We start from the raw sequence: 27,758 nt of genomic DNA on the forward strand, positions 1-27,758 counted from the left end.
TGTGTGTGTGTGTGTGTGTGTGTGTGTGTGTGTGTGTGTGTGCTCAGTCATGTCTGACTCTCTGAGACCCAATGAACTGTAACCCACCAGGCTCCTCTATCCATGGGATTTCCCAGGCAAGAATACTGGAGCAAGTTGCCATTTCCTTCTTGAGGGGATCTTCCCGATCCAGGGATTGAACATGTGTCTCCTGCGTCTCCTGCTTTGGCAGGTGGATTCTTTACCACTGAGCCACTGGGAAGCCCCTTTGTAGAAGAATGATGATTCTCAAATGCTTGTCTGAGTAGAATGGGTGTTGGGGTGTAAGGTTGACAATGCTTTTATCGTAAGAACTGGACTTTACTCTAAGGGCTGTATTATTTTAGGGAATACTGTAGTGAATAGTAAATAGTGAATGCAATAACTTAGCTCAGCAAAATAAAGTTAGCAATCCCCAGTTTTTTAGAACATGGAACTTGTACTCCTTCTAGACTGACTATAGATTCAAAAATAACACTCAATATTCCTTTTCTGTTTTCAGGGATGACTCTGTCCCAGAAGACAACATCTGGAGGGGCATCCTCTCTGTAATTTTCTTCTTTCTTATCATCAGTGTATTAGCTTTCCCCAATGGTAAGTGATGTAATGTTTTTTACATTTCTCCTGTGCACTGTGCCCTGGTTGGTATCTTTGAGATGCATGTCATCTAGAAGATGAAACTGGAGGGTGGAATAAAGAAAGAATCTGAATGTTGCATGGTGACTAGGGGAACAGGCTCTGGAGGCAGACTGCCCATTCCGCTATTTCTAGCTCTGTCTCCTCTCTCCCTCTTTAAGACATTTCTGTCTGAAATGGAGAGAAGTACAGCGGTAAGAGTTAACTGAATTAATACCATAAAATACTCTGAATAGTGACTGACAAATCATAAGCGCTCAGTGAATGTCAACTGTTATCCTTGTTGCTGTTTTTGGTATCATCAGCCAAGTTGTAAAATACGCAATTACTGCTCATTTACTCCTTTTTGCTAAAGATGGGGTCAGTGCTCTAATGAATATTACTTAAATAACTTGTTGTGTTTAACTGGAAACTTTGCTTGAATATGAATTTTCATTATCAGGTTAAAAAAATGATTATTGTGAAATTTTCCTCTTTCAGTGTTATGGAGTGAGGCAAAAGCCTTGGTTTAAAAACTAATTTGGTGTTCTGCCTCACTTAAGGTTCACCCCTTTCCTCTGAATTGTCCCTAACAAGTTACATAATTTTTTTCTTCCCTTTCAGTACTTCCTCCCTGGAATATTCTTTACTTATTCTCTGCAGGTGATTTTCTAAATATTCACTTTTTGTATCCTGTTTCTTTACATTTAGGGTATTTTGTAACTGTTGCCGTCTTTTTTTGTGAGTTGTACTCCATTGGCCTGCTCAGGTTTTGAATATGATGATTTAAGATGTGCTTCTTCTCCATCCTCCCATCTATTCAGTAGAGTATAATCTGTAATATACGGGGCTCATTATGAATGTTACAGATGCTACCTGGAGCTGCACCCTGGTGATAGGATTCCAGTACCAATTCCATTGTGTGTGTGGGTGTGGAAGGGTGGTGTCCCTCCCACCCAGCGGAGGGACGTGCTGAACACCAGCTGGGTGTCCTGCAATTCTACTCAATTTGACACTGTCTGCCTGGGGATAGATTGGATTCCGCAGGTTAAGTCCCACCAGGCTGCTCCTGCCTCTACTCAGATGCCAGTCACAAGCCCAGGGTGTCCTCTGTGCTTCTGACAGTAGATCAGAGGTTCCCATTGCCTCCTCTTCGGGTTTGATTAATTTGCTAGAACAGCTTGGGAGCCCAGTTTACTCACTAGATGACTGAGAATATTAGCCAACAGCCGGATGCAGAGATGCTTGGTGGGAAGGAAGGAGCCCCTTCCATGCTTTCTCGGGGCGCCGTTCCCACCAGACCTCCACGTGCTCACAGACCCAGAAGCTTTCTGAGCTCTATCCTTTTAGGTTTCTATGGACGTTTCATCACGTTGGTAATGACTGATTAATTCTTTGGCCATTGGCAATTGATTTGCCCGCCAGCCCCTCCCCTATCCCCAGAGGACAGGGTGGGCAGGACTGAGGGTTCCTGTCTCTAATCACCTTGTTGGCTCCACTGGCCCCCTTCCTGAGCCGCTTCATTAACATAACAAAAGACTCTTAAGAAATTCCAGGAGTTTAGAACTCAGTTCCAGATAGGGGACAAAGATCAAATACTTGCTTCTTATAGATCACAGTACTCGGGGAAGGTTGCCTGCATACTAACAAGTTCTGTACCAGAGGGCATTCGTAAGTCCAGTTTATTCATAAATTCAACAGCATTAGGTACCCAACTAATACATTCGGCTGTATAGTACATTAATAGATAATAGATTTATAATACTTTTCACACAAATAACATATTAAAAAAACAGACACAAAAAATAAAACATTGTTAGTCTCAGAGTACAGTACTTTGAAAAGTACAGTGTGTTAGTTGCTCAATCATGTCCGACCCTTTGTGATCCCATGGACTGTATAAGCTCTTCCAGGCTCCTCTGTCCTTGGAATTCTCCAGGCAGGAATTCTGGAGTGGGTTGCCACACCCTTCTCCAGGGGATCTTCCTGACCCAGGGATTAAACCTGGTTTTCCCGCATTATAGGCAAATTCTTTACCATGTGAGCCACCAAAGAAGCCTGAAAAGTACGGTTGCACCAGGTATACCACAGTTGCTTTCACACTAGCTTCTGGACACCTTGGGCTTGAAATAAAGACACTGTACCACTGTACTCTATAGAATGAAAGTGAAAGAAAAATGAAAGTGAAAATTGCTCAGTTGTGTCTGACTCTTTGCGACCCCATGGACTGTATAGTCCATGGGATTCTCCAGGCCAGAAGACTGGAGTGGGTAGAATTTCCCTTCTCCAGGGGATCTTCCAAACCTAGGGATCGAACCGGGGTTGCCCACGTTGCAGGCGGATTCGAGCTATGAGGGAAGCCCACTCTGTACAGTACTATACAGTAAAGTACACAAAACCACAGCCACTTGTAGAGGTTACGCGCACACAGGAGTGTACACCAGACACACGAACTAACTTACGTGATTGGACGTGCAGGTGCACATTCACATCTTTGAATGTTTACAACTTGAAGGTCCGTATGTAGGGGACTTGCTGTGTAATACACGGCAAGTCTTTCAGCTTTTCCAAAATGTTGGCAGTGGAATTTTGTTCTGTGTTATTATTTTTTTAGTGAGCATTTTCTTTTTCTTTTTTTATATTTATTTGTCTGAGTCTTAGTTGTGGCATGCAGAATTTTTAGTTGTACCTTTCAAACTCTTAGTTTCGACCTGTGGGTATCTAGTTTCCTGACCAGAAATCGAAGCTGGGCCCTCGGCAATGGAACCGCGGAATCTTAGCCCCGGGACCACCAAGGAATTCCCTGTTCTGCAATTTTGTGGGTTCTGCTGGTAGCATAATAATTCAACCAGTAAAACCACGATTCTGAATCCTTCAGGGAGTGGATTATTTCAGATGACCATGTTATTTGGCAGCTGAGTTTAGTTCTCCAACCCCTCAAGCTTTTAGATTTTTACTTTTATTCTTATGTTTTTAGTGAAAACCTTTCAAGATATGAAAACCCGTGTCTTAGTGTAGGCTGCTGTGATAGAATACCATAGACTGAGCGGCTTAAACAGAAGATTTCATCCTGTGACACCTGTGAACCTGTGAAACCAAGCAAGCTCTGTGCTTACCGAATACAACAGCGGGCCAGGCACAGCGCAGACGTTGCTATTCCCAAAAGAAGAGACTGGAAAGAAGGGAGGGGAAACAAATTCTAGGCCAGAACTTAGGAAGGCAAACTGTGAGATCTCAGGGTTTGAGAATAATCCTCCTGGACGTGGCGCTCTGCCTTCCAGACCCCCTGGGGCAGTGGTCCACCCCCACAGCTTGCCCAGTGGGGGCTGAATCCCCGAGACTCCAGCAGACTTGTCCCTGGCTCTGCTCTCTGCCGGGCATCGGTCTTGCCCTTTGAAACCAAGGCGGAGGCCGTCCTGCTCCTGTCCCGCCATGGCCCTGTCATAGAAGTGGACGGATGATCTCTGAGCCAGCTTGGGGTCCTTCTTCCTTGGTCTAAAGGATAGCAAATGTTCACAGTCAAGTAGCTCTGTGGCTTGGCCCTGTAGGATCCAGGAAGTCCAACCGTCTTCACCTTCAGGGTTAGAATTTCAGCATGTGAATTTGGGGGGGACGCAAACCTTCCACCGCAGCACCTGCATACCTTACGCAGATATGACCAAACATAGTTTGGCCTTTCCTTGATGATGAAAGTTCTTATAATACACAAGGATTGCAGTATGAAGAGAAGATATTCAAGATACAGAGAGGTCATGGAATGAAAGGGGATTGGCCCAGCTATGACATTCACTTTCTAGGAAATGTCCCCAGTGTTGAACAGCTTTTCAAGTTATTTGTCTTACTTTCTTTTTTTCTCCTACTTCCAACACACAAGAGCTTCACAGGCAGCGCTAGTGGTAAAGAACCTGCCTGCCAATGCAGGAGACAAAAGAGACTCAAATTCGATCCCTGGGTCAGGAAGATCCCCTGGAGGAGGTCATGGCAACCCGCATCAGTATTCTTGCCTGGAGAATCCCCACGGACAGAGGAGCCTGGTGGGCTGCAGTCCAAAGGGTCACAAAGAGTCAGACACGACTGAAGCGACTTAGCACGCATGCAAGCCCCAGCACACAACATCTCAAGATTTTAGGTTTAGGGACAGCTTGGACTTTATGGAGCCCATCCTCTCTTTCAAGGGTGCTGTGCCATCGCGCAGCTTAAGTGGCCACTTGGGGCATCGAGCATTTTCTACACAGTGGTGGTCCCCTTGAGCTCTGAAACCCGGCCTTACAGAGGTGGCCTAAGAATATAGCCCAGAGTAGATGGTTAACTGCATCTCGGGTTTGCTACCAACACAAGGCCTGCGGCTGCCTGAGCCCCGAGCGAAGGTGAGTAGGTGACAGTTCAGCTGACGGTCCCTGTCACCCCCTCAGCCCCTGCCTGCTGTGTCCTGTGTAGGTCTGTGGCTTACTTCCCAGCCATCATTTGATGCCAGGACCATTGTTGGTCTGTATCCTCTCTTCCTGTTTCTTATCTCATTTGTCCCCCACCATCCTTTTTTATTTTTTAAATCAGTCAATGAGAACCTAGTATGTGTGCAGGAAACTAATCAATCCAGAGATGTGTCTGTCCTTCCAGCCTCCTGTTTTCTTTGGCTGGGTGTTAGTTCTTGCCTGTTTCTTTGCAGCTTCGAGGGTTTCTTTTCTGCTTTTTTAAAAAAATTTAGGCTTGCTGATTCTAAGAACCGTTCTGGACGTTTAGGGATTCCCAGACTCAGCCCTCCGTGGCTGTGATCTTACAGCCTTTCCTGCTGGGGGACTCCAGCAGGCACTGGGGCTGTATTGCTTTTCTTAAGGTCCCCAAACCCCTGAATGGTGGGGATTGCATCTGTCGGATGTGACATTTTGCATGATTTCTGCTGATTTCTCCTCTCTTCGCTCGTGGAGACCTGTCATCTTCAATGTCCACGTAACTGGCTCAGTCCCTCATGGTGGGACTGGGCTTTTGTTTTCCCTTTTGGAAAGATAAAAGCTTTTTGTTTTCATGCTTTCCCTGGCTGTCCTGACTTTGTGATAACACTCAAAGCGGGGAGGACCCGAAGAGTCCTGCTTGGTTTACAGCTGATCCCAAGGCCAGCCAGTCACTCCTGCACCACCCTCAGCCGCTACCGCTGGCCTGGGGTTAGGGCCCAGCCCTGCACGGTCCTGTACTCAGCAGAGCCCTGGTCTTATCTCACACGAGGCCCATTGTGAGGTGCCTCATCTCTGTCTCCTGTGTGTTTCTCTGTCTCTCTGTTTCCCCTTCTCTCTGCCAGTCTCTGGCTCTTCTTTCTCCCAGGAACGCAGTCTCAGGGCCTCAGCTGGCCTGTGTCTGGGGTGCTTGGACTCCACGTCTGCAGTGGGAGGCTGTGCCTTTCCTCCTCTGGTGCCCGAATGTCAGCCCCCAGATTGATCAGACCCTTTGCCCACCAGATCAAGGACAGAGACCTTCAGCATTCTGTGCAGGGAAGCCATGCTTGGAGGGATTATCTCGCAGCCACGTGTACTGAACGAGCCACTATTGTCTGCCTTGTTCTCTGAAGAGCCAGTTACTCTATATCAGATTAGTAAAATCATAAGTTTCCACATTAAAGAATGTTGTCATGACTATTTTTTTAAATTAGGGGATTTCATGGAGTTGATGGGGCTGGGGACCTGGCCACCCCCCTGGGAAAGGGTCCCCCGGGTGTGTGACTGGCCCCCTCCCCCAGCTGGCGTTCAGATGCCAGCCTTTGCGGGAGCTGTTCCGCTGGGTGGATGGTTCTCTGAGTGGGATGGGCACGCCTCTTCCCATTCCAGTCTTGCCACCTTGTCTTCCGCTCTCCCCACCCTTGGCACAAATTCTCGAATTAAGTATTGGAATGAATGGGAGGAACGGAGCCCAGCGTCTGCCTTCTCCTTGAAAGGCAGTTTTGGGAAAGTGCCCACAGTGGATGGCATTCCCAGAATGGCTCTGTTTTGGCAGATTCACATGCATTTCTCCTTGACCTAGTAAAGGTCGCCCTAAACGTTTACGCATCAGCCTGAATTTGGTTGTGTCCATACGTCTCGTGTTTGTGATCACGTTCACGTATGGTCTCTGTGTGCTTGGACTGGTCTGCTCCTACGGGAGGGGGCCCTCCGGTTCCTTTGGTACAGAATCTAGAAGACAAAGACCCTTGACTTTTTCCATAAGGTCTATAACAGTCGGTATGCTTTTGGCCACAAATAATAGGAGACCTCTTTCAAAGTGGCTTAAAGAATAAATAAAACGTCTGCTTTCTTGCATCCATGAGAGGTTCTGAGAGAGAGTGGTTCAGGGTTGGCTAGCTGAGCAGCTCGGTGACCCGTGAAGACCCGGGCCATCTACCTGTCTCTGCTTCACCTGCGTCATCGGGACTGAGCTCAGCTGCCCTTGTGGCCTTGGGACAGCTGTGGCCCTGCTGACGTGCAGCCATGGACGGTGTCCAGCAGCAGAGGAGGCCCCGTCTTCCCCTGCATCTTTTTACGAATGAAGAGGCCTTTTCTAGAAACCCTGCAGCACACATGCCCTCCCTGCTGTTGGGTTAGGCTTGGGCCCCATGCCACCTCTGCTCCAGGCCGACCTGAGGACAGGCATAAGGCTGGAGGACCTCCCAGGCACATTCATAGAATCCAGTGGATCTCCACTGACTGAAAGAGTGGAAGAGAACCAGGATTGCCTCCATCAGCTTAGAATTTACCGCTGGCTTACATGGAGGAGGAGTGGAGGAGACTCAAACAGACTTTTTCATTTGACGGTCGACAGGGTGAATGACGGGGTAGGTTCCGGAGTTCCTTTCTTCCGTCCAATAAATGCACGAGGAGGGAGACCCCGGGGGGAGAGGGTCTGTTACCTACACCCGCTTCCTTCCTGTTGCCTTCTCTCCCATTCTCTTCTGGCTCCCTTGAAGAATATATTTTAAATGCCACCTCCTCCTCCTTAGAGCAACTGACCCTCCCGTGTAATTTTAACTATGCCACTCTGTCATTGGAGTGTAACTATAACTGCGTCACGGTCACCGGAGTGAAATTTAGAAACCCGCCGCATCTCCAGCTGGCTGTGAGATTTCTTTCAACACGTGACTTCTGTGTGCCTTTCCAACCTCTGCGGGTCTCCTTTACAGTTCCTCCCCTTCTACCCACCCGACCCCAGCCACCCCAGCCTCATCCTGGGCCCCCATTGCCCAGCCCACGGTGGTCTTCTCAACAGATACATGTTGCTTCAAGTAATGAATATGTCAGGAAAGAAGTTCACAGAATTGGTCCTCTTGTCCTCTCCTCGTCTGCAAGAGGAGCACCATTCAGCTCTTCTTCAGGGTATTTTGAAGAGGGTGAGATCTCTAGGATGTCTTGATTTTTCCGAGTTTACCCTTCTATTTGTCCTTTGTCTGATTTCTCTGAGTTTAGATAGTGGGAATCACATCTCCTTGAGGCATGAAGGCGATCCAGAAGGTTCATTGTCTCCTAAATTAAAATAAGAAAAAAATGGTATCATCTCCCCCCATTCTCTGTCTCCTGCCCCACTTTTATTTTTTTTTTTTTTTTGATAGAAAAATTCTTTCTTAGGTTTGGAATTTGCTGAGAGATCATATTTTTCGCTTTTTCTATGTTTTTCCTAGAGGAATTTAAACTTTCAACTAGTACTAATCAAATATCTTGCAATTTCCTATGTCAATTACACCCAGTAAAGCTGAAAACAAGATGATAAAGAGAAGATCAGACCGAGAGGCTCCCAGACATAGTCCTGCCACTGCCAGAGAGGCAGCTTCTGACTTGGGTTAAAAGGATTCTCTCTCCCTAGGGTTGGTTCTTGGAGCTCAGATGTTCGTGGATGTGACCATAGGTTGCTGGCAATTCAGGCTGTGATCTTACGTTTTGATTTCCGAGGAAGTGTTTTAAATGCGCACTCTCTGATGGCAAAGACGTTTGGTTTCTGTTTTCTTTTGAAATCAAATTGGCTCTTAATATCTGATTGAAAATGATGTATTCCAGTCATAGGGACTGATAAGAAAGTAAAACATGTAGTTTTTCATAATGTGTCTTGTGAGAAAACCACCTTCGTAAATCAAACCAGCACTGGTTTCTCCATCACCACCCTGAGATGCCTGCCCCTTCTCTCCTGCATAATTGAATTGAGGACCCAGACTTTTTACAGGCAGCTTTTACAAAATCAGAAACAAAGTATAGACAAGAAGTCCTGCCCCTACCCTACGTGAGATGGACCACCCCTGCTGGTGTCCTGGCTGTAACACTGGGCAGAGGAAGACCACTGAGAAAATCGTTTTCGGGGGAGTGAGATCTGTGGGCAGGCATTGGGATGAGGTAAATGGTCCAGGATGGCTCTGCCCACCTGGGCAGGTGGATGCTGTAGGAGGCGTGGTTTTAGAGGTGACTTGATTGGCGTAGCCAAGTGTGCGTGAACGCCAGCGAGCATGAATATCAAGGCTTATCCTATAGGAAACTGCCAGCCTCATCCTCTGTCTTTTAAAAGGCAAAGTAGTACTTTTAGCAATATTATTGTCTCTGATAGTGAAGAGACTACTGTTTGTGAGTAATACTGCTGGCATCTACTTCTGAAAATACTACACAAAAGCATTCAGAGTTTCTTCTTAGAAAGAAGAGGAGGGATTGGACGACTGAAATAAGGCCTGGATTGGGTTTAAAGTTAGCTCCTGAAAGGTCACCTAGCATTCCAGGCTGGCCTTTTATCTCACCTTTTGTAGGTAAAAGGCCCAGGTTGTCTGTTCCCGTCCACTCAGTTCAGGGCAGAGCTCCTTGGGGCTCCGCTGTCTCTTTTGAAACCCCCCGCATCAGATTTCTGAAGTCTTCCTCAGATCAAATGCAAGGCAGAAGGGGCAGTTTTAAATGTCATATTTTATGAGAAACATTTATGATGTAACGTTATGGTATATAGGTGGGATATTGGAGAAAAGAGGGGAAAATTCCATAGCTGTAAATCAAGATAAGGCTTTAAAAAACCGAACTGCAGTGCAGTAAGATGGACATTCTCTTTCCAGGCCCTGGGACATGTCTATATCAGGAATGACAGGCGGACAGGGAGACGTAAGTCTTGAGCTGAAGCAGTTACACATTGGGTTGCAGAGAGCTTAAGGCCCCATCAACGCCACATTCCTCAACCACCCTATCCTCTTATTTACTCTGAGCCCCTGCTTAGGGTTAGCTAGAAGAAAGGGCTGAGTTCTGCTTTCAGAAGGCCACTCTTAAAGTAACCACAGGCCAACGATGACTTTGGAGAAAATTGGTCAGTAGAAAACTGGTCAGTGTGCAGGGTCTTGTATCAGTTCCCTCTCTCTCATCCTTCCCATCTTTCCAGACCTTACCACATCAGAGCGGCGCTAAGCTCCATTCACTAGCTTGTTTCTCTCTGCCCGTCTCCTGGCCCCGAGACAGTCCTGGCTCAGACCCTCCACTCTGTGCCCCCTTCCCGGCCCCGGTCTCCCGAGCTGGCCCAGTTCTGGCAGTTGATGGAAAAGTACCACGGGTTCTCCAGACCTGAAGTGGAGTCCTGGAGAGGTGTGGCCCTGAGTGAGTTCCTTATGCCCTGATGCCTTTATCTTTAGAAAGGGAAAGATGGTGGTCCTCACATCATCTGCCAGGACGACTAAGGGGTAGTGTGTCTCATCCCCCAGCCTGCTACCTAGTAAGGGTTAAGGAAAGCACTGCTGACTGTTAGAATCAGGAGCACTCTTGAAAATAACACTATGTGGTTTTAAAGTATAGATTGGGCATGGAATTCCCTTGCAAGCCAAATAATAGATGTTCGGGTTTCAGAGTTTCACCTTGTAAAAGGAAATCATAGAGAAAGCTGGGGTCCCCGTTCTGTCTGAAAGGTTAATTCAGTACTTTGCATGGAGTAACGCTTGCAAGCCAGACTGCTACTGAAAGACAAGTCATTCCTGGTGACAAGTGAAGCTATTACCTAGCATCAGTGAAGAAGAGCATTTGAAGGAGAAAATTAACTTAAAAGATGACAAAGGTAACCATCAATTTTCCAATAATTTGCAAAGAAAGTTAACCAGGTTGTGTTACCTGGAAGGGGATTCTGGTTTCTGTGCTTCACTTTGCCTTTTTTGAGAAAAAAATCAGCTGATTAAAAAGAATACAGGTATCCCTTGCAGTCCGAATCTTTGCTGTCAGAACTCAGAAATCGAACAGAGTTAACCTGTTATTAAATTCCTCAGTATCTGAGCTCTCGCTGCTTGCCATCCAAAATTCAGACACCATATTCGCTTGGATGAAGCAGAGTCCTTCACAAACTTAACTTTGGAACTCTCAACATGTAAACCTAGAATCTGAGTCAGTATTCCTCATATGAATTTGGTTCATCCAAAGAAAGCAGTTAGAATATGTTTCAGTGTAGCCTTTTTAAGAAGAAATAGGCCATTTGGAATGAGTTACAAAATAAAAATTACAATGTAATGTTTGCTTCAGGGAGGATTCCAGGTCACAAGCAACAGAAGCTGACTCGGCTGATGCAAGAGCCTGTTCTCAGATGTTAACTGGCTGGAGGAATCCTGGGAAGGCTAGGAAGACAGCACCCCCCACCCTCCCCCACCCCGCGCCAGCTAACCCTGATCTGAGCTGGCGCATCACCCAGACCTAGACTATGAGTGAGCCTTGACCGTAGTCTGTCCCACTGTCACGTCTGCCGTGTGTGCTGAATGGAACTGCCCCTGCTGTAGTGTTACCAGCGCCAGCCTCGCCAGCGTGAGGGGTGCCGCCTCCCACCACTGTCCCTGCCGGCCAGGATCACAAGGATGGATCGGGGAAAGGAGCGCTCTGCATACTTCCTTCCACTGTCCCCAGCCCCTGATGTTCCCTGGCACAGGTGCAGCTATAGGATCGGGACCCAATTATAAAGAAGGCTGGGCTGCAAGTTCTGGCCTCTCTCCTGGAGATAAGGGATCACACTGCTGGAAATCCTCCAAGTGCAGGAAGGCCTGGGCAGCCCCAGAACAGGTCAGGGGCCCTCTAGAACAGTGGTCAGTGTTTGCCAGCTGTAACCCTTCAGTTAGTGGTCAATCAGTTTAGTGGATCAAGGCCCAGATTACTTCATTCATCTTCTATTACTTTTTTTTCTTTTTAATGCGATAAAATAGAAGGCAGCCTATTGTTATATCACTTGTAGTTAAGTTTCATCCTGCGAAATTTTGGCTTCCGTTTTGTGAAATCTGTATCTGGGTATCTGAACTGGTCAGAGGTATTTTGTTATCAGAGGTAATGATCAAAGGCCCCCGCACCAGCTTGTTCCTGGGCTCCAAGGGTTTGTTCTCAGTGTTGCTCCCCATCTCACTTGTTTCACAAGCACAGTGTTTTCTCTCTTTTACTGTCGGTCTGTCACAGTCCTGTCTGTCTGTCTGTCTGACACAAACACACGATTCCATCTGTCTGTCTCTCTCTCTCACATACACACAGGATGTCCAGAATGGAGCTGTGAGGTTTCTTGTTAAGATCCAGTAAGTATTACATGCAGTGAAAGGCTGGTCTGGTGACCTACTCACTCTCATTGTGTCCATGGGAAGTTATCATCTGATTCTGAAGACAAAGCTTTAAGAAAAAAAAAAAAGCCTCTGTTGAGATTCATGCCTGTTACAATTGTGGGGACAGTTGTTACAATGTAGATAAAATCTTTCAACCTAGACTTTGACCTCTCAGAATTTTCCTAGAAAAAAGTTTTGACAGTAGAGAGGTTTTTTAACCCCTTATCTCTGTGGAAATCAGCAGCACTGTCTTTATTTTGGTCTTGGTTTGGAAGCAGTCTGTTCTGACCTTGTATTGTTATCTCCGCAGGTCCCTTTACGCGGCCTCATCCGGCCTTGTGGCGAATGGTCTTTGGTGAGTTACACATTAGTCAGTTTCAAAATCCATTCTACTCTCAACAGATCTTTTTTCCTGTACGTTAGAGCAGTTTTTCTTACTGCTCTACTGTAAAACCTAATAGTTTTTTACTTTTTTTTTGTTCCTGGTATCAGTTTGTTATTAAAATGCTTTGCCGCAAAATAACCCGCTGGTGACAGTGGAAATTCTCATACACATGAACTGTTTCAATCCCTCCCACCCCCTCAACCTCCCAGCACTGCTGTCCGTTAAGGCACTGGATCTGATGTGAGGGAATGTGGCTTGTTCTTCCTGACGTTGCTCTTCGCTAGTGAAGCTCACGTGCATCGTATGAGCGTGTTTGCCTCGTCAGCATCCAGGAGAGACTGAAACCCAAGCAATCTCGCCAGTGTCACAAGTGGGAAAAACTCAGAAAAGGAGAGGTCTTAGCAAAGAGCCCTGATTTGAACTACGGTGTAGTGATGAGCATCGCATATACGTGTTGGGTCTCTTACAACGATTACTTGATTTCTAGTCCAAAGAGTAAAACCACCCAAGTGGATTTAAATCTAATCTTCAAAACTTTGGGGCTTGGCTTCATCTTACCTAAGTAATCATCCAAAAAAATTATTCAAGGTTCAGAAAGGGTAATCTTACGCAAAGGGACCCTTAAAATGGAGATTATGCTCAAGTCTGTTTATTTTTCACCCTTCAGAGATCATAAGTAAGTCTCTCTGAATTCAGTGGTGAGTCTCGGTCATGCGCTCTGCAGGTGTTCACCGAGTCCCGAGTGGGTGGCTACTGTGGCCCTGAGCCTGCAGGCGGAGGGGCCCCGGGGAGGGAGGGCAGCTGTAGCAAGCGCACTGGGAAACAACAAATCAGTAATCTGAGCAGAGCAGATATCTCCGAGTGGCAGGAATTTTATTAAAACCACAAGAAGCGACATTGACCAAGTAGCCGCTTTCACTTGTGGGTGATGGGAGGCTCGAAGGAAGTGTGCTTAAGCAGAAACCTGCCTGAAAAGAAGGATCCAGGCAAAGATGCCGGGAAGCAGCTAGGCCATGAGAGGCAGAGCTGGGCACAGATGGGACCACAGGGCTTGGGAAGGGCCGGGGGATGCCACGGGAGGATTTTTTTTGCAGGTAAGTATGTGACTCATTTCCATTACTTACAAGATAGCTCTGGTTGTATTATACTTACAGCTCATAGACTTAACATGGCCACTTAAAAGTTGTGAGTCATTTTCAGCTAGATGGCTACATCTTTTTCTAATTTCATATGGTCCATTCTAGGTAATGAGCAGTTTTATTTCTTCCCTGGAGTCCTGGAACCCTTTGATAACCTGATGAGAACTATAGACCCTTTCCCAGTGTACACACACACACAGTTTTACCTATAATATTCAGGCCTTCAGGGATGTTGAAGCACAACTGTGAACTCTCGTTCACGGAGCCTCCTGGTCCACACTTTCTTTGTATCCCAAAATAATTATTTCATAAGGGTCATAATAAGAAGGTGTAGTGGGTATTTGCAGTGAAAGTCTGTAAAAGTAGCTGGTACATAATAATACATAAGAAGGCTATCCTATAGACTTGTCTAAAAATGCATGCGCCCTGGGCCCTGGGATACACGACCGAGTCAGCCGTGTACTCTCAGCTACCCCCCCGCCCCGAGGACCAGGAGAGGCCCCGTCTGCCAGCCTGCGCTGTAGCCACCTCAGAGGATTCCATTCCAGCCACGGACACTCTCTCCTCTGGAGTGGCTCCCTGGGGACCGGTGCCAGCCCACTTTGGATGGGGTGCTGCGGTCCAAGGTCGTTTGTATCACAGTGTCTAGATGTCCTCCATAAGCATTTTCATCCCAGCAGATTCGAAAAGAAGAGGGAAAGTAACAAAGCCATTGGTGGCTGGTTCTCAGGTCTTTCTAAAATGTCTTTGCAGGCTTTTGCCTTCTTACAGTAGATTATTGACTTTCTTTTTCAAATGACGTGGGGCGATTATTAGGCTACCAGTTACGATGTGATGTGACTGTATCATAATGCCCACAGGGGTTAATGTAGGGTGTAAGGGGGGTGATGACTGACCCTGGGCCACCTCTTATCCCTCAAACCCCAAACCGGGCCATCTGCCAGGCCTTCCTTGCCCACCTCCAGTCCAGTCTGCACGCAAGTGGCCAGAGTCCATCTCTTGAAGTGTTCCCTGGGTCGCCTCATTTTCCTATTTGGATCCCAGCAAGGGCTCCTCCTTTGACTTAAGGTCACGTCTGCGGTCTTCGCGGTAGCCCTGAGCCCTGGCCATCCCTTCCTAGTGGCCTCACTCCCTTCCCGTCTCTGCCAGCTGCCAGCCACGTGTGGGCCGCGGGCCCTCTTTCCAGGAACCCGCCCGCTCGCCTCTGCCTGCCTTCCCGGCCTGAGTGCCAGGTCCACTTGCCCACCCCCTCGCTGGTCGTCTGCCCCCCTCCAGCTCCCAGTGTCAGCATCCCTTTCTCAGAGGGGGTCACTCCACCCTTGGGTCTAGATAAGGACCGAGTGTCAAATTCTCATCGAAGGAAAGGCCAGCCTGTCACGCGAGGGGTCTCCACAGCGCCTGTCTCAGCACCAGTGTCTGCTTGGGGCGTGAGCGAGTCGAGTTTCCGTCTGACACCGGCTCCCTCCCTGGACCTGAGGATGTTTCTTGTTCCCCGCAGGGCTCAGCGTGCTCTACTTCCTGTTCCTGGTGTTCCTCCTGTTCCTGAACTTCGAGCAGGTCAAATCCCTCATGTACTGGCTGGATCCGAACCTTCGCTATGCCACAAGGGAAGCAGACGTCATGGTATGTGCTTGTCCGCTGTGTGTTAGAGAAGCTGGTTGACCCCTTGGGTGTAGGCTTCACATCTTAAATTGGCCCTACGTAGAAATTTTTCCCATATTTCCTACGTAGATAACCTCGGTACCAGTCTCTGGGTGGGCTGGTGTGGTGCCTGGTTTCATGACGAGTGATCCAGTCCAGGGATGTGAATCCTCTCTTGGCCCCAAGGTGGGTGGTAGGAAGAGATGAACGTTACCATCAGCCCCATCGGCCATAGGTGGGAACTCTGCCCCTGACAGTTGTGAGCCGTGTGGCCTTGGGCTGTGGACCTGTAGCCTGTTCCCTCTTTTGTAAAGTGACATAATACTTATCTTGGATGTTTACTGTGACCTAACCGAAGGCCTAACATGGTGCTTCGCACGCCCCAGGTCCTCCAGTGGTGGCAGCTCAGCTCCGTCAGTGTCTCCCGCAGCCCCTATGCCCCCCGACTCCAGCTCTGATGCCCCGATCCTTCCCACCTGCTTGCCATGAAGGGGCCAAGTTGTAATGAGGGAGGCTATTTCACTCATTACTTTTATGGAGCCACAATAAATAATTTTGTTCTTGGCTAAAATGACTAATGTGCTTTGGCTTTTAGTGAAGACATTACTTTATACTGTAATACTATTCCTTTTTCAATTTTTAAAAGGCCTGACGTTTAGTACAGGTTGAAGAAATATCTAACGACAATCAAAAAAAAAAGAACAGACATTTAGGCCATAGATGGGTCCTTGTTTAACAAGCAGGAATGCAGTACAGAGGGATTTAGCTAAAAGTCTAAAAAGTGATCATTCTAGCATAGTCGAGATTGGTCAGACTCTTCTTGGAATGGTATTTCCAGATTTTATCTTTAACTTTTATAAAGGACGTGTTAAAGACAAAAATAAGAAGGTCAAAAATTATTTGAAAGTCTCAAGGAGCAAAGTCTGTCTTGAGATTCTTCCTCTAAGGGAAGAGAAAGGTACAGGGTGACTCCAGTTTCTGATGATGCTGATCATAACAGTTAGGCTGAGGTTGACAACAGTTGTTGATTGTGGATTGTCTGTTCAGCCAGGCTGAGCTGGGTGCTTTATATATAGTGCTTTACATATAGTGTATATGTTCATATCCCCATTTTACCAAGGAGGAAATAGAAGCTTAAAATAAGATCCATCTGGGTCCAAAACCTACACTTCCCCTTAGGACATGCCTCACACATATAGTTACAATAACAAGTGTTTGACGCTCCCAGGTGTCTTATGAAACAGAGACTAGGAGAAGGATATCCCAGGTTATAGTTATTACCCACCACGAGTTTCTTGAGTCAAAATGGTCATGTGATGAACTAACTTACAGGTAGATTTGCTGGTGTGCCAGGCTTGTTCTCACAGTGGGTGGGGGAGATGAAATCTCATAACATTTTGACATCCACCTTCCTTAGGAGCTTAACGTCACAGGACATGCAATTGTCATGTCAATAATTACAGTCCCCCAAAGAGCTAACACTGGCATTTAAAATCTGGTTTCCAAGGACTGGCTAATTCTTTCTCAGCAAACAAAGCAAAGCCAGAGGCAGTTTTCAGCTTCTAGAATTCCAGCTGGTGCTAGCCTGGCCTCAGTCTTCTCCATGTCTAATTCCTCGTCACTTTTTACTTCCTTAAAGTAACCTTTTACAGTTCTGAGGACCTGTTCATTGATGGCTCTAGAGAAACGCATTCCTTTTTTAGGACCTGTGGTGAGGAGAAGTGTCTTATGTAAGACAGAAGCCTCTAGTCCTTGGTTCCCTGGGCCCTCTGCCCTCCCCATTCCTTCAGCCACCACCGGTTCCTAATCCTGATACCAGGCTCTAGTCCATGGCAGGTGTCACATGTTGAATTGCTGACACCCCCTTCCCCCTGAAAATAAATATTATAACTTGGGGTTGGCAGGGCGGTCATTGCAATCCTATTAGAGGCAGTCTTTTATGTAATTTTCTGGAAAGTTTGCTACGTTCCTAATATTTATTCTGTTCAAAAATATGTGATCTAAGCTTCAGACAAGCTTTCAAGCCCATCTGATTTATAGATTGGGTCGTCTGGAGCAGCAGTCTGTTGTTTAGTAAATGCTTGCTGGGCCTTTCCTATGTGCTGGACACCATGTTGGTGGTGGTGGGGGGAAGGCCCCCTCACTCCCTGTCCTCTCGGGGCTTAGAATCTACAAGAAGGCAAATTAAATTAATTGCTGGCTCTTTTTCTTAGAGAATTGTTTAAGATAACTTCGATAAGTTTTAAAAATTTTATCAGCACATGCCTAATCTTGTTTCATCCCACCCTCTCACTTCCTCTAACACACACACACATCTTATTGTCAGACATCAATATCTAAATATATGGATTTTTAAAAACATAACCACAATGCCATTTTTAGTTGCTTAAAGTTAAGAGTATGTGGTGTTCACATCTCTTACCCAGTTGTCTCATAAAGGTTTCTTTTTTTTTAATGGTTGACTTGTTCGAATTAGGATCCAGACAAGGTCCCCATATTGCCTTTGTTGCAGCTCTTGTATCTCTTAATATGCAGTCCCTCCATGCTTTCGTTTACCATCAATATTTATTTGTGAAAGACACTGTATTGTTTATTGCATGGAGTGTCTCACGTCTGGATTTTGCAGCTTGCATTTCCAGGGTATTATTAATGCATCCCTCTGCCTCCCTGTATTTCCTCTACACTGGAAGTTAGATGTAGAGGCTGGATGGGATCCAGATTCCAGGCAGGTTTCCATGGCAGGGCTGCTCGTAGATGGTGCAGTGTATCACACAAGGCTACACAGTGTCTGGAGGTCTCTCTTTTATAATGTTAAGCATGATCACAGGGTCAGGAGGTCAGCATCCATTGTAAGATGCACTATCAATCACAGATATGACTTGGGAGGAGAAAAGCGAAATATGCACCAAACATTGTAATACATTGAAAGTGAAAGTAGCTCAGTCGTGTCCGACTCATTGCGACCCCATGGACTATATAGTCCATGAAATTCTCCAGGCCAGAATACTGGAGTGGGTAGCCGTTCTCTTCTCCAGGGGATCTTCCCAACCCAGGGATCGAACCCAGGTCTCGTGCATTGCAGGCAGATTCTTTACCAGCTAAGCCACCAGGGAAGCCCAAGAATACTGGAGTGGGTAGCCTGTCCCTTCACCAGAGGATCTTCCTGACCCAGGAATCGAACCAGCATCTCCTGCATTGCAGGTGGATTCTTTACCAGCTGAGCTACCAGGGAAGCCCAATACATTGAAATATCCAGCCAGTTCTCAAAATGCTAAATGTGAAAAAGATGTGTCATAGAATCAAGAAAATGTAATGATTTCAGTATACAGTGCAGTGGGATAAAGAAAAAGATACGGTGCTATTAGAACTTGTCTAGTCTGAGAGGTCAAGGAACGCCTCTGTAAGAGCTGATGTTTATTGTTGTTGTTGTTGTTCAGTCATTAAGTTGTGTCCCACTCTTGTGACCTGGACTGCAGCACACCAGGCTCCTCTGTCCTCCACTATCTCCCAGAGTTTGCTCAGATTCTTGTCCATTGAGTGGGTGACGCTGTCTAAGCTGACAACTAGAAAGTGAGTGGGAATTAGCCAAGCAAAGTGGGAGAATAGGGGGCCGAGGCCATTGTTCAGGAAGAAGGATCAGTCTGCATGGAGTCCCCACCTGGGGACCTAGGATGAGTCAAGAGTAAAGGAGAGAAGGAATGAGAGGCAGAGGAGGGCCGTTCCTGAGGCTGGGAGGTGTGGACAAGGAGGTAGGAGTACTTTGAGAATGTAGTAAGAGACCCTGAGGGTTTACAAGCAGAGGAGGTACCTGATCTCAACTGATACTTTAGCGGGTCAGTAAACATTATGCCCCATCTCCAGTCCAGTTTTGAAAACGGGGGAAAGAAGAGTGTACAATAGCTGACTTCTTCCTGGTTAAAGCTCAGTGGAGCAGATGGCTTTAGACCCGGGCCACGTGGGCGGTGCTAATCGCTTGCACCAGAATTAGGTTTTGCAGCAGAATTAGGTTTCTGCTCCCCTGTCCCATTGGACATCCACGGGCTTCCTCCCACAGGGCAGAACCCGACTCACAAAAATTCCTCCAAGGGTGAGGGGGCTGATGGGAGCCTGTGCTGTGTGTACGCTAGTAATTTCCCAAGAGGGGACCCTAAAGAGGGTGGGTACATGTGTCCTTTCTGCTTCCATGGTCACCAGCTTCCCCAGGGAGGAGTGAGCGACAGAGCAGGGCAGGAGGCCCAAGATCCTTCCATACTGGGAAGGCTGCCCTTCCAAACACACATACACACACACACACATGCACACACGCACACGCACCCAAACACACCCCCCCAAACATACCTAAAAACACACCCCAGACACACTCAACCCCAGAACACGCACACACCCTCACTCACCCCCCACACACACCCTCCCTAAACATGCACACATCCCCAAACACACCCCCAAACATACACACCCCTAAACATACATACCCATGCATGCACATACTCCAAAACATGCACACACCACATACCCCCAAACACCCTCAAACACCCCCAGACATGCACACCCCCATATACGCACACATCCCCAAACATGCTCACACCTCCAAACACACACACACAAACACACACACACAAACACACACACACACAAACATGCACACACCTCCAAACACACACCCCTTCAAACATGCACACATCTCCAAACACACACACACCCAAACATGCACACCTCCAAACACACACCCCCCAAACATGCACACACGTCTAAACACAACCCCCCCCAAACATGCACACAGCTCCAAACACACACATACCCAAACATGCACATGCCTCCAAACACACACACTCAAACATGCACACAGCTCCAAACAAATCCTGAAACATGCACATACCTCCAAACGTGCACACCCAAACAAACATGCACATATCTCCACACACACATACCCCTAGACACATCCCCAAATATGCACACACTCCCAAACACCCCCCCCAAACATGCACACATCCCCAAACACACACACACCCAAACCCACACACACCCGAACACACACACATTCCCAAACATGCACACGCCCCCAAACACACATATGCCCCCAAGCACACACACACCCAAAACTGTCTGATTTATGATCTGCAAAATCATTTCATTTGTAGAGAACTGATTACGGAGAGACCTGTTAACATCTTTACAGCTGAAGGTAGGTAGTCAGAGTGTCAGCTATACATTTTATAGTTTTAGAAAGCTATTGCAGGTGTCTAAGCAAGAAATAACTGGCATCGAGTTGGAAGAAAAAATACATTGGGAGGTAAAGTGAACAGGACTTGGTATTTGGTCTAGTGTTGGGCAAACAGCAGAGAGGTGCAGCCGTCCAGACCAGCGGTGGGTCGGCTGGGAGGGCGGGCTCCGTCGTCCCCTGGAGTCCTCACTCCGTGCTTACTCCCACCTCCCTGCATGGCCCTCGGAGTCCTCGCTGCACGCCCCTTCCTCCCGCTTCCAGGGCTGTGCCTGTGTGTGCGGCTCCCCAGCTGCCTTAAACCGTGGCGTCCTGTGTCCCTCCCACGACCAGGACCTCGACCTCGGGATCTTCCAGATGTGACCACTGGCAAATTTGTTCCTAATGATTATTTGATAATGTAATAGTTATACACCAGCAGACGCACTTAGCTCTTTGTGGTGCCTTCAGAGTGCCTTCCCATTTGTTGAAGCACAGAAATATTCTCCTAGAGAGTAGAAAGGCCTCCAAAGTGGTCTTCAACCCACGATTGCCCTCAGAGCAGCCTTCTGAAGACGGAACTCAACCCTCTCTTATCTAACCCTCCGCAGCACGCTGCAGCATAAATAAGAGGATGGGGCGGCTGCGGAAACGGGAGTTGACTGGGCCTTGAACCCTCCTTAACTTAACGAGTAACTGCTTTAGGCCGAGGATGTCTCTGTCGGTCTGTGATTCCTGTGACAGGCACGTGCTCAAGAGCCTGGAAAGAATTCATCTCACGGCAGTGCTATTTGGCTTTTTTTAAGCCTTATCTTGACTTACCCCTATTGATTTTTTCCCTCTTTTTTTCTAGGTTTTCCACTTACACATCATCATACCATATCAGAAAAAAATACAGTTTTTAAAAATGTCCTTTTGGCTTTGCAAATTAGAATGCATTTGTTCTGAGGAAGCTTCAGAAATCTGAGGCAGTGGGTTTCAGAAGAGAGAGAGGAACACCCCACTGCTCTTTTTGCTCCTTCAAAGAGTATTGTTTCTAGAATTTGAAAATATTATACTTTACAGGAACTCCGCCAGCTGACTGAAATCTTACTCCTTCCTATCTCATTAATTTGGGAAAAGCGAATGGGAAATGTAGAACTCTCTGAGAAATGTTGTCATATGATAACTGCTTTGATAATAAATACAGAAATAAAAGGAAATTGATTTGAAAGTTTTTCAAAACATATTAAAAAGAAAAAGATATTAGAGATGGAACCTAAATTCTTGAAAGCTTTATAATGTTTAAATATTTAGATTGTGTAATATTATACATTGTTGAGTGGAGGAGTAATTCTGCTTTCTTCTAATTTCTGAAGTTGGATGTTTCAGCTTTTCTTCTTTCCTAATAAAAACACTTAAGGGTGTGTATTTTCTGCTTAATTGTATCTCATCATTTTGATGTGTAATAGTTTCATTATCATTTAATACTGAGTATATTTTAAATTTCTATTATGACTTCTTTTTAACTCCATATTTAGAGGTATGTTTTTAAATTTCCAAACCTATTGGGTTTCTATTTATTCTTTATTTATTAGGATCCTGTGTTTTTGTTACTAACTTTAACACAGTTGCCCTATGGGCAGGTGACATGGGCTCTGTGATGCCACTTCTTTAAGATGGGTTAAGCCTTTGTAAAATGATTTTGTTTCCCACTTTATTTAAGCTTTTGCAATTTGGAACAAAGCAATTATAGTGTATAAACTCTAATACTTGTCCATTATTCCTCAAGCATCTTCAGTTATTAAAACTTTTTATTGGGCAGGACATGTATTAGTTGTCAAGATCACATCAGTTGTTTTCATTTTATTGTCCAGACCCTGAAGCAAGATGATTTCTAGAGCATTACTAATTATTTCCATTTTATCTTAAACAGGAATATGCTGTGAACTGCCATGTCATCACTTGGGAGAGGATTATCAGCCACTTTGATATATTTGCCTTTGGACATTTTTGGGGCTGGGCCATGAAGGCCCTGCTGATCCGAAGTTATGGTCTCTGCTGGACAATCAGTATAACCTGGGAGCTGACGGAGGTAAGAAGGGGGCGTGGGCTGCTATCTAGATGCTATAGCGTGGACAGTTTGTACGTAGGAGGAAGACAGTCCGTCAGTTAGCAGTCACGTAATCTGTTCTGCAGCTCCTATGGTATGAAACTATTTAAATCCCAAGGGATATTTTAAGCCTTCGTCAAACACACGGAGAAGCTCCTTGTCAGCTGAAGGCCGGCTCTATCTCACAAGTCTGGAAGAGAAACAGCTGGAATCGAGCTAAAGAATGGAGTTAAAATCCCACACAACACAACTCAGTGGTGATGAGGACATCCGCTGAGCAGTTAATCGGTGCTCCACCCACTAACTAGTTTCCAGTTTGAGATAAATAGAATTGTGGTGTTCAAGACCTTATGAGTGCATCCAGGACACTTTGTAGCCGAAAATGAATTCCCAGTAGAGCTCAACTATCTCAGTAATCAAAAGTTTGTCTCATTTACTGAATTTAAGAGATATATTCTTGAAAAACTATTAGTGAAGTGACATTCGGGGAACTGGGTCATTTATTCAGTTATTATATTATTCTTAATCATTCCCAGGGAACAGAATTTGGCTGCGTGCACAGTTATTTCTTGATTATCATTATTCTTTAGTGATTGTGCTCAGGCCCATCATTGCCCTGATCCTAACTTAGCGAGTGTACTGGTTAGATAGTCACTTCTATTAATGTGCCTTTCACGGCCCCAGAGGCTGGAAGCCTGAGTTCAGGGTGTAGGCCAGGTTCACGCCTTCATAACCTGTCCTGGGCTTCTCCTCGCTGCTTGTGGTTTGCTGGCCACCTCTGGTGTTCCTTGGCTTGTAGATCACCTCAGTCTCCACCTTTGTCCTCACGTGGCCTTCTCCCCATGTGCCTTCACGCGGCGTTCTTTCTATGAGGCCACTAGTCATATTGGATTAGGGGCCCACCCTCCTCCAGGATGACCCCATCTTGCTAATTACATCTGCAGTGACTACATTTCCAAATAAGCCCACCTGATGAGGCCCTGGAGGTTAGGACCTCCACCGTATGGGTTTTAAGGGGGCCACGATTCAACCCGTAACAATGCCTGCCACTGTTTGTACATCATCCAGAATCTTCCCCGTGACCTGGAAGGGCGGCGTGTATCCCAGCATAACAATTGAAACCGGAGCTCAGAGCCGAGAGTGGATCCAGGGGTGCTTGCCTGTGAGCACGCTCGTGTCCCTGCGCCTGCACCTCACACTCGCTCTCCGACTTGCAGGCATCCTCAGGACCTCGCTGCCCTGTGACCTGTGCAAGGCGCTCGGCCTTCCTCACCTCCCTGGCCTCCTGCCCTTCCCTTTCTTTGTTCCCCGGCATCTGGTCGTCCCCCAGTCCTGACGCCTCTTCTCTAGACACCTCTCCAGGTCATCCCTCTGCTCCCACTTGTATCGAATCTCCTCTCCTCTTCACTGAATTTCCTGTCTGCTCCTGCAACGCTATTCCAAAGTGATCCTTACAGACCTCAACCCCATCACGTCCTTCTACTATAAACTCTTCCCTGTTTGCCCATTGCTCTTAAAGCAAAATGAGGATGCGGAGGGGGGCTCTGAACAGCCTGTGAAGGCCGATGTTGGGGTGTTAGCGGGCCCAGCCTGTCTCCCCAGCCGCCCCGTCATCTCTCACCTGCCCTCTGCTCCCGGCCCTGCACAGTTGCTGTGTCCTTACCTCCCAGGAAGCCATCCTCTGAGTTCTTCCCTCTCTGCCCCGCGTCCTCCACTGGCCGGGCTCACGTGGGTGCCCCTGCAAGTGGAGCATCCGGCCCTTCTCCTCTGAAACACTCAGCACATGTTATAGATACGTGACCCGTGTCTCTCTTCTGCTAAACCTCTTGCCTCCAGAGGGCAGGGCCCATGTCCTACCCAGTCCCAGACCCCAGGGCTCTGCCTCACACAGGCAGACGCCCCCAGATCCACAGTGAGTGAGTGAAGGTGACTCCAGCTCCCCCAACTCCTCTCTTTCTGGGCCATCTCAGTCCCGAACCTGGTACTTTCAAGGAAGGCTCCTCAGGCGGATGTGTGTGTCCACATCCACTCCCCTGCAGAGTCCTGTTTCAGCAGGTCTGTGTCATGGGCTCCTGCAGAAGTTTTTCTCTCTGCCTCGTGTGAATTAATGCTCCATGTCATAGTTCAGACATGGCTCAGAGTCAGTCCCAGGCAGTGCAGCGGCTGCCAGGGGTCCACCCACAGCCCCTCGCCCTCACACACAGTAGCTGTTCTGTATCTCCTCAGCAGCAGGCACATCAGGAAGACAGAATCCTTGTATTTGTGTTGCGTCGCAGCCTATGAAAGGGCTTTCCACATGGCACTAGTGGTAAAGATCCCGCCTGCCAATGCAGGAGATGTAACAGATGTGGGTTCTATCCCTGGGTCGGGAAGATCCCCTGGAGGAGAACAGGACAACCCACTCCAGTAATCTTGCCTACAGTCCCACGGACAGAGGAGCCTGGTAGGCTACAGTCCATAGGGTCGCCCAGAGCTGGATACAACTGAAGTGACTCAGCACACCTGCGTGCACAGTCTATGAAACGCTTTCATGAATAGTTCTAATTTGTAGCACTTATTTTATTACTTCAGAGGTTTATAATTGTGGGGTTGCCTCTTTCCAGAGAGCTGTCAGGCAACGTCTTTATAATTTCAGACCCTCTTAAAAGCGAGCCTTCACGCATACACTGTGCTGCTCTGGACACAGCGAACAGGTCCTTTGTTTTGGACAGAACTATTTCTGTAAAAGACTTCTGTTCCACCGTTGATCTCACTGTGCCCTCTTTCTGGAATATCTTCACTTTCATCTCCATCTCTTGAAACCAGTCATTCCTGTCCTTAACTACCCCACTCCAGCCTGTCTCCCTTGCAGAAATCTGCCACAATTGCCATCTCTCAGAATGAATCTCTTCAGTGTCCCTGCGGTTCCCACTTATGTCACTATTGTACCGCTTGCCACAGCTTACCTGGTTCTGGGGCTCTGAATAAGTGTCTGGTTCTGAATAAGTCTGGCCCCTGCCCTTGAGATCAAGGACGTTGGTCCATTTTGTCTCACCACCTTGTATTGCTATATTGTAGGCACTTAATAAAAGATTATCACTGCAAATTGGTTAGTGTGAGATTTCCTGTTAAGCTAACTTACAGCTTACTATTTTATTCAAATATCTGCAGACCATTTCTAAAATATATAGCTTAAATTCTGAAGCTGCTAGTTTCGAGGCTTCTGCCAGTGCTCTGTAGGCAGTTCAGAAAACTTTGCTCCCTTCCCTCTCCAGGGTCCATGTTATATTGTCATGAGCCAAGGTGATTTATTGGTAGTATTTTTCAAGATGGGGCATCATTTCTTGAAAACCCTGTGTTAAAAATAAATTTAAAAATGCACTGTTTGGATTAGCAGTATTTGCAAACCGTCATGAAATAAAAAATAAGAACCTGGTTACAGAACTTGGTTTTATTTTTTATTTTTTTAATACATCAGTGAAACCTAAAATGTCAACAAGTTTGAACAAAAGAGTATACTGTTAAAAGGAATGTTATCTTTCAGGATGGTACCCCAGGTTTGTTTTATTTTTCACAACCGTCATCTCTCGTGTTTCCCAGCTTTTCTTCATGCATCTTCTCCCCAATTTTGCTGAGTGCTGGTGGGACCAAGTCATCCTGGACATCCTGCTGTGCAACGGGGGCGGCATCTGGCTGGGCATGGTCGTCTGCCGGTTTTTAGAGATGCGGACTTACCACTGGGCAAGCTTCAAGTGAGTCGTCCTCCTCCGGGCCCCACGTCAACGTTTGTCATGATGTGAACTTAACTGCTCAGTAGCCCGCAGCATGAGTATGTTTTCTGATGACGAGTAAATTATACATTGGTCACTGGAGCTCAAAAATGGTTATAAACCCAGTTTCGGGCACTGATCCAGAAAATGCTGAATCATTTACGAGTTTCTCAAATCCATCCCCTCTTTTCTTATCCTTATTCTTCAGCCTGCATTCTGACCCCCCACGGCTGGGTTGATGACTGCCCTGTCCCCATGCTAACCCCTCAAAGCCTTCCCGCCACCGTTGCCTGAGAGATGGTCTCGGGACCATCAGAGCCATCAGGTCATTCCCCTGTGATGGTTTCTCATGGGCCGGAGGACAAAGTCCATGGGCTCGGCGATTATAAGTAACCTATTTATTCCATGTCAAATTAATTTTGGTATATGATACAAGGGGGAGATTTCACAGTGTACTGTATCTGATTAACCAGTTTGCTCCATCCCTTTCATGAGTAATCCTTTCTTTGGCCACTGACTTGAAAGGACTTTTTAATATATTTTGAGCAGTATACAATGTAACAAAATCTGTAGCAGCGCTGGGTTTTGCTCACAGCAGCCTTCATACACAGTATCTCATTTGAGCCTTATATCAACCCTAGGGGTAGACACACCACCATTCTCTTCATTTTAGGGATGGTGGTACTGTAGTTTCAGTTTGGTAATTTGCCCAAGGACATTCAGCTAGCAAGCTGAGTCTGAATTTGCATCAGGCTGCCTGGCTCCTTAAACACTCCATTATGCTTCCCTAACTTCATACATTTATGCTTAAATTTAACTTGAGAATCATTCTGTCAAGTTCCCAAGATATAAGCACAACAAATGAACAAAAAAGTCCCCCTGGTTTCAAGATACATTAAACATGAAGGAATACAGATCAGGTTGGATTAACCTCTTCACTCCATCAAATATCCAGATCTCCATCACACCGTATCTTTATCTCCGTCTTTCTCTACCTCTTTCCATGAAGTTTCACCACTTTTATGTACAGGCCCTTCCTCGTTCTTGTTTATTTTTGGAATAGTCTCTATTTCTTTGCTGGCTTTGTGCCGCAAGCCTTCTTGCAGGAGGTTTTCTCACTGCAGGCTTATTGATGGGCGGAAGAGTGGGTGAAGGAACAAACCTGGCTTCCCTGTACTACCCCTCCCATCCCTCTCCCCACCCCCTCCCCACTCCCAGAATGAAAGGCCTGGCCTGTTTGTCCTTGTGCCTTCAGCGTCTAAAATGGTGTCTAAGACCTGAAGGTCCTCGACATGTTGTTTTTGTTGAATTAAAAAATCTTTACCATTAATTAAATACTGCGACCTTGGATTTCGGCTCTCCTGGTCTGCCACGAGGGGACCAGAATCTGCCCCCATCTCTGAG

General features: G+C 46.7%; 1 protein-coding gene across 1 annotated transcript in view; it reads left to right on the forward strand.

Moving 5' to 3' along the window:
* The window catches only part of PTDSS1 (phosphatidylserine synthase 1), a 65,114-nt gene that overhangs the window by 13,221 nt on the left and 24,135 nt on the right, over positions 1–27,758 (forward strand). The window contains exons 2-6 of the mRNA XM_081503120.1: positions 521–612; positions 12,462–12,506; positions 15,174–15,298; positions 22,429–22,587; positions 26,185–26,336. Of these exons, the coding sequence (XP_081359246.1) occupies positions 521–612; positions 12,462–12,506; positions 15,174–15,298; positions 22,429–22,587; positions 26,185–26,336 (573 nt within the window). The remainder of the gene's footprint in view (positions 1–520; positions 613–12,461; positions 12,507–15,173; positions 15,299–22,428; positions 22,588–26,184; positions 26,337–27,758) is intronic.

Source organism: Giraffa tippelskirchi, chromosome 6, assembly GCF_054371585.1.
Source record: "Giraffa tippelskirchi isolate mGirTip1 chromosome 6, T2T-mGirTip1v1.2.pri, whole genome shotgun sequence".
NCBI lineage: Eukaryota > Metazoa > Chordata > Mammalia > Artiodactyla > Giraffidae > Giraffa > Giraffa tippelskirchi.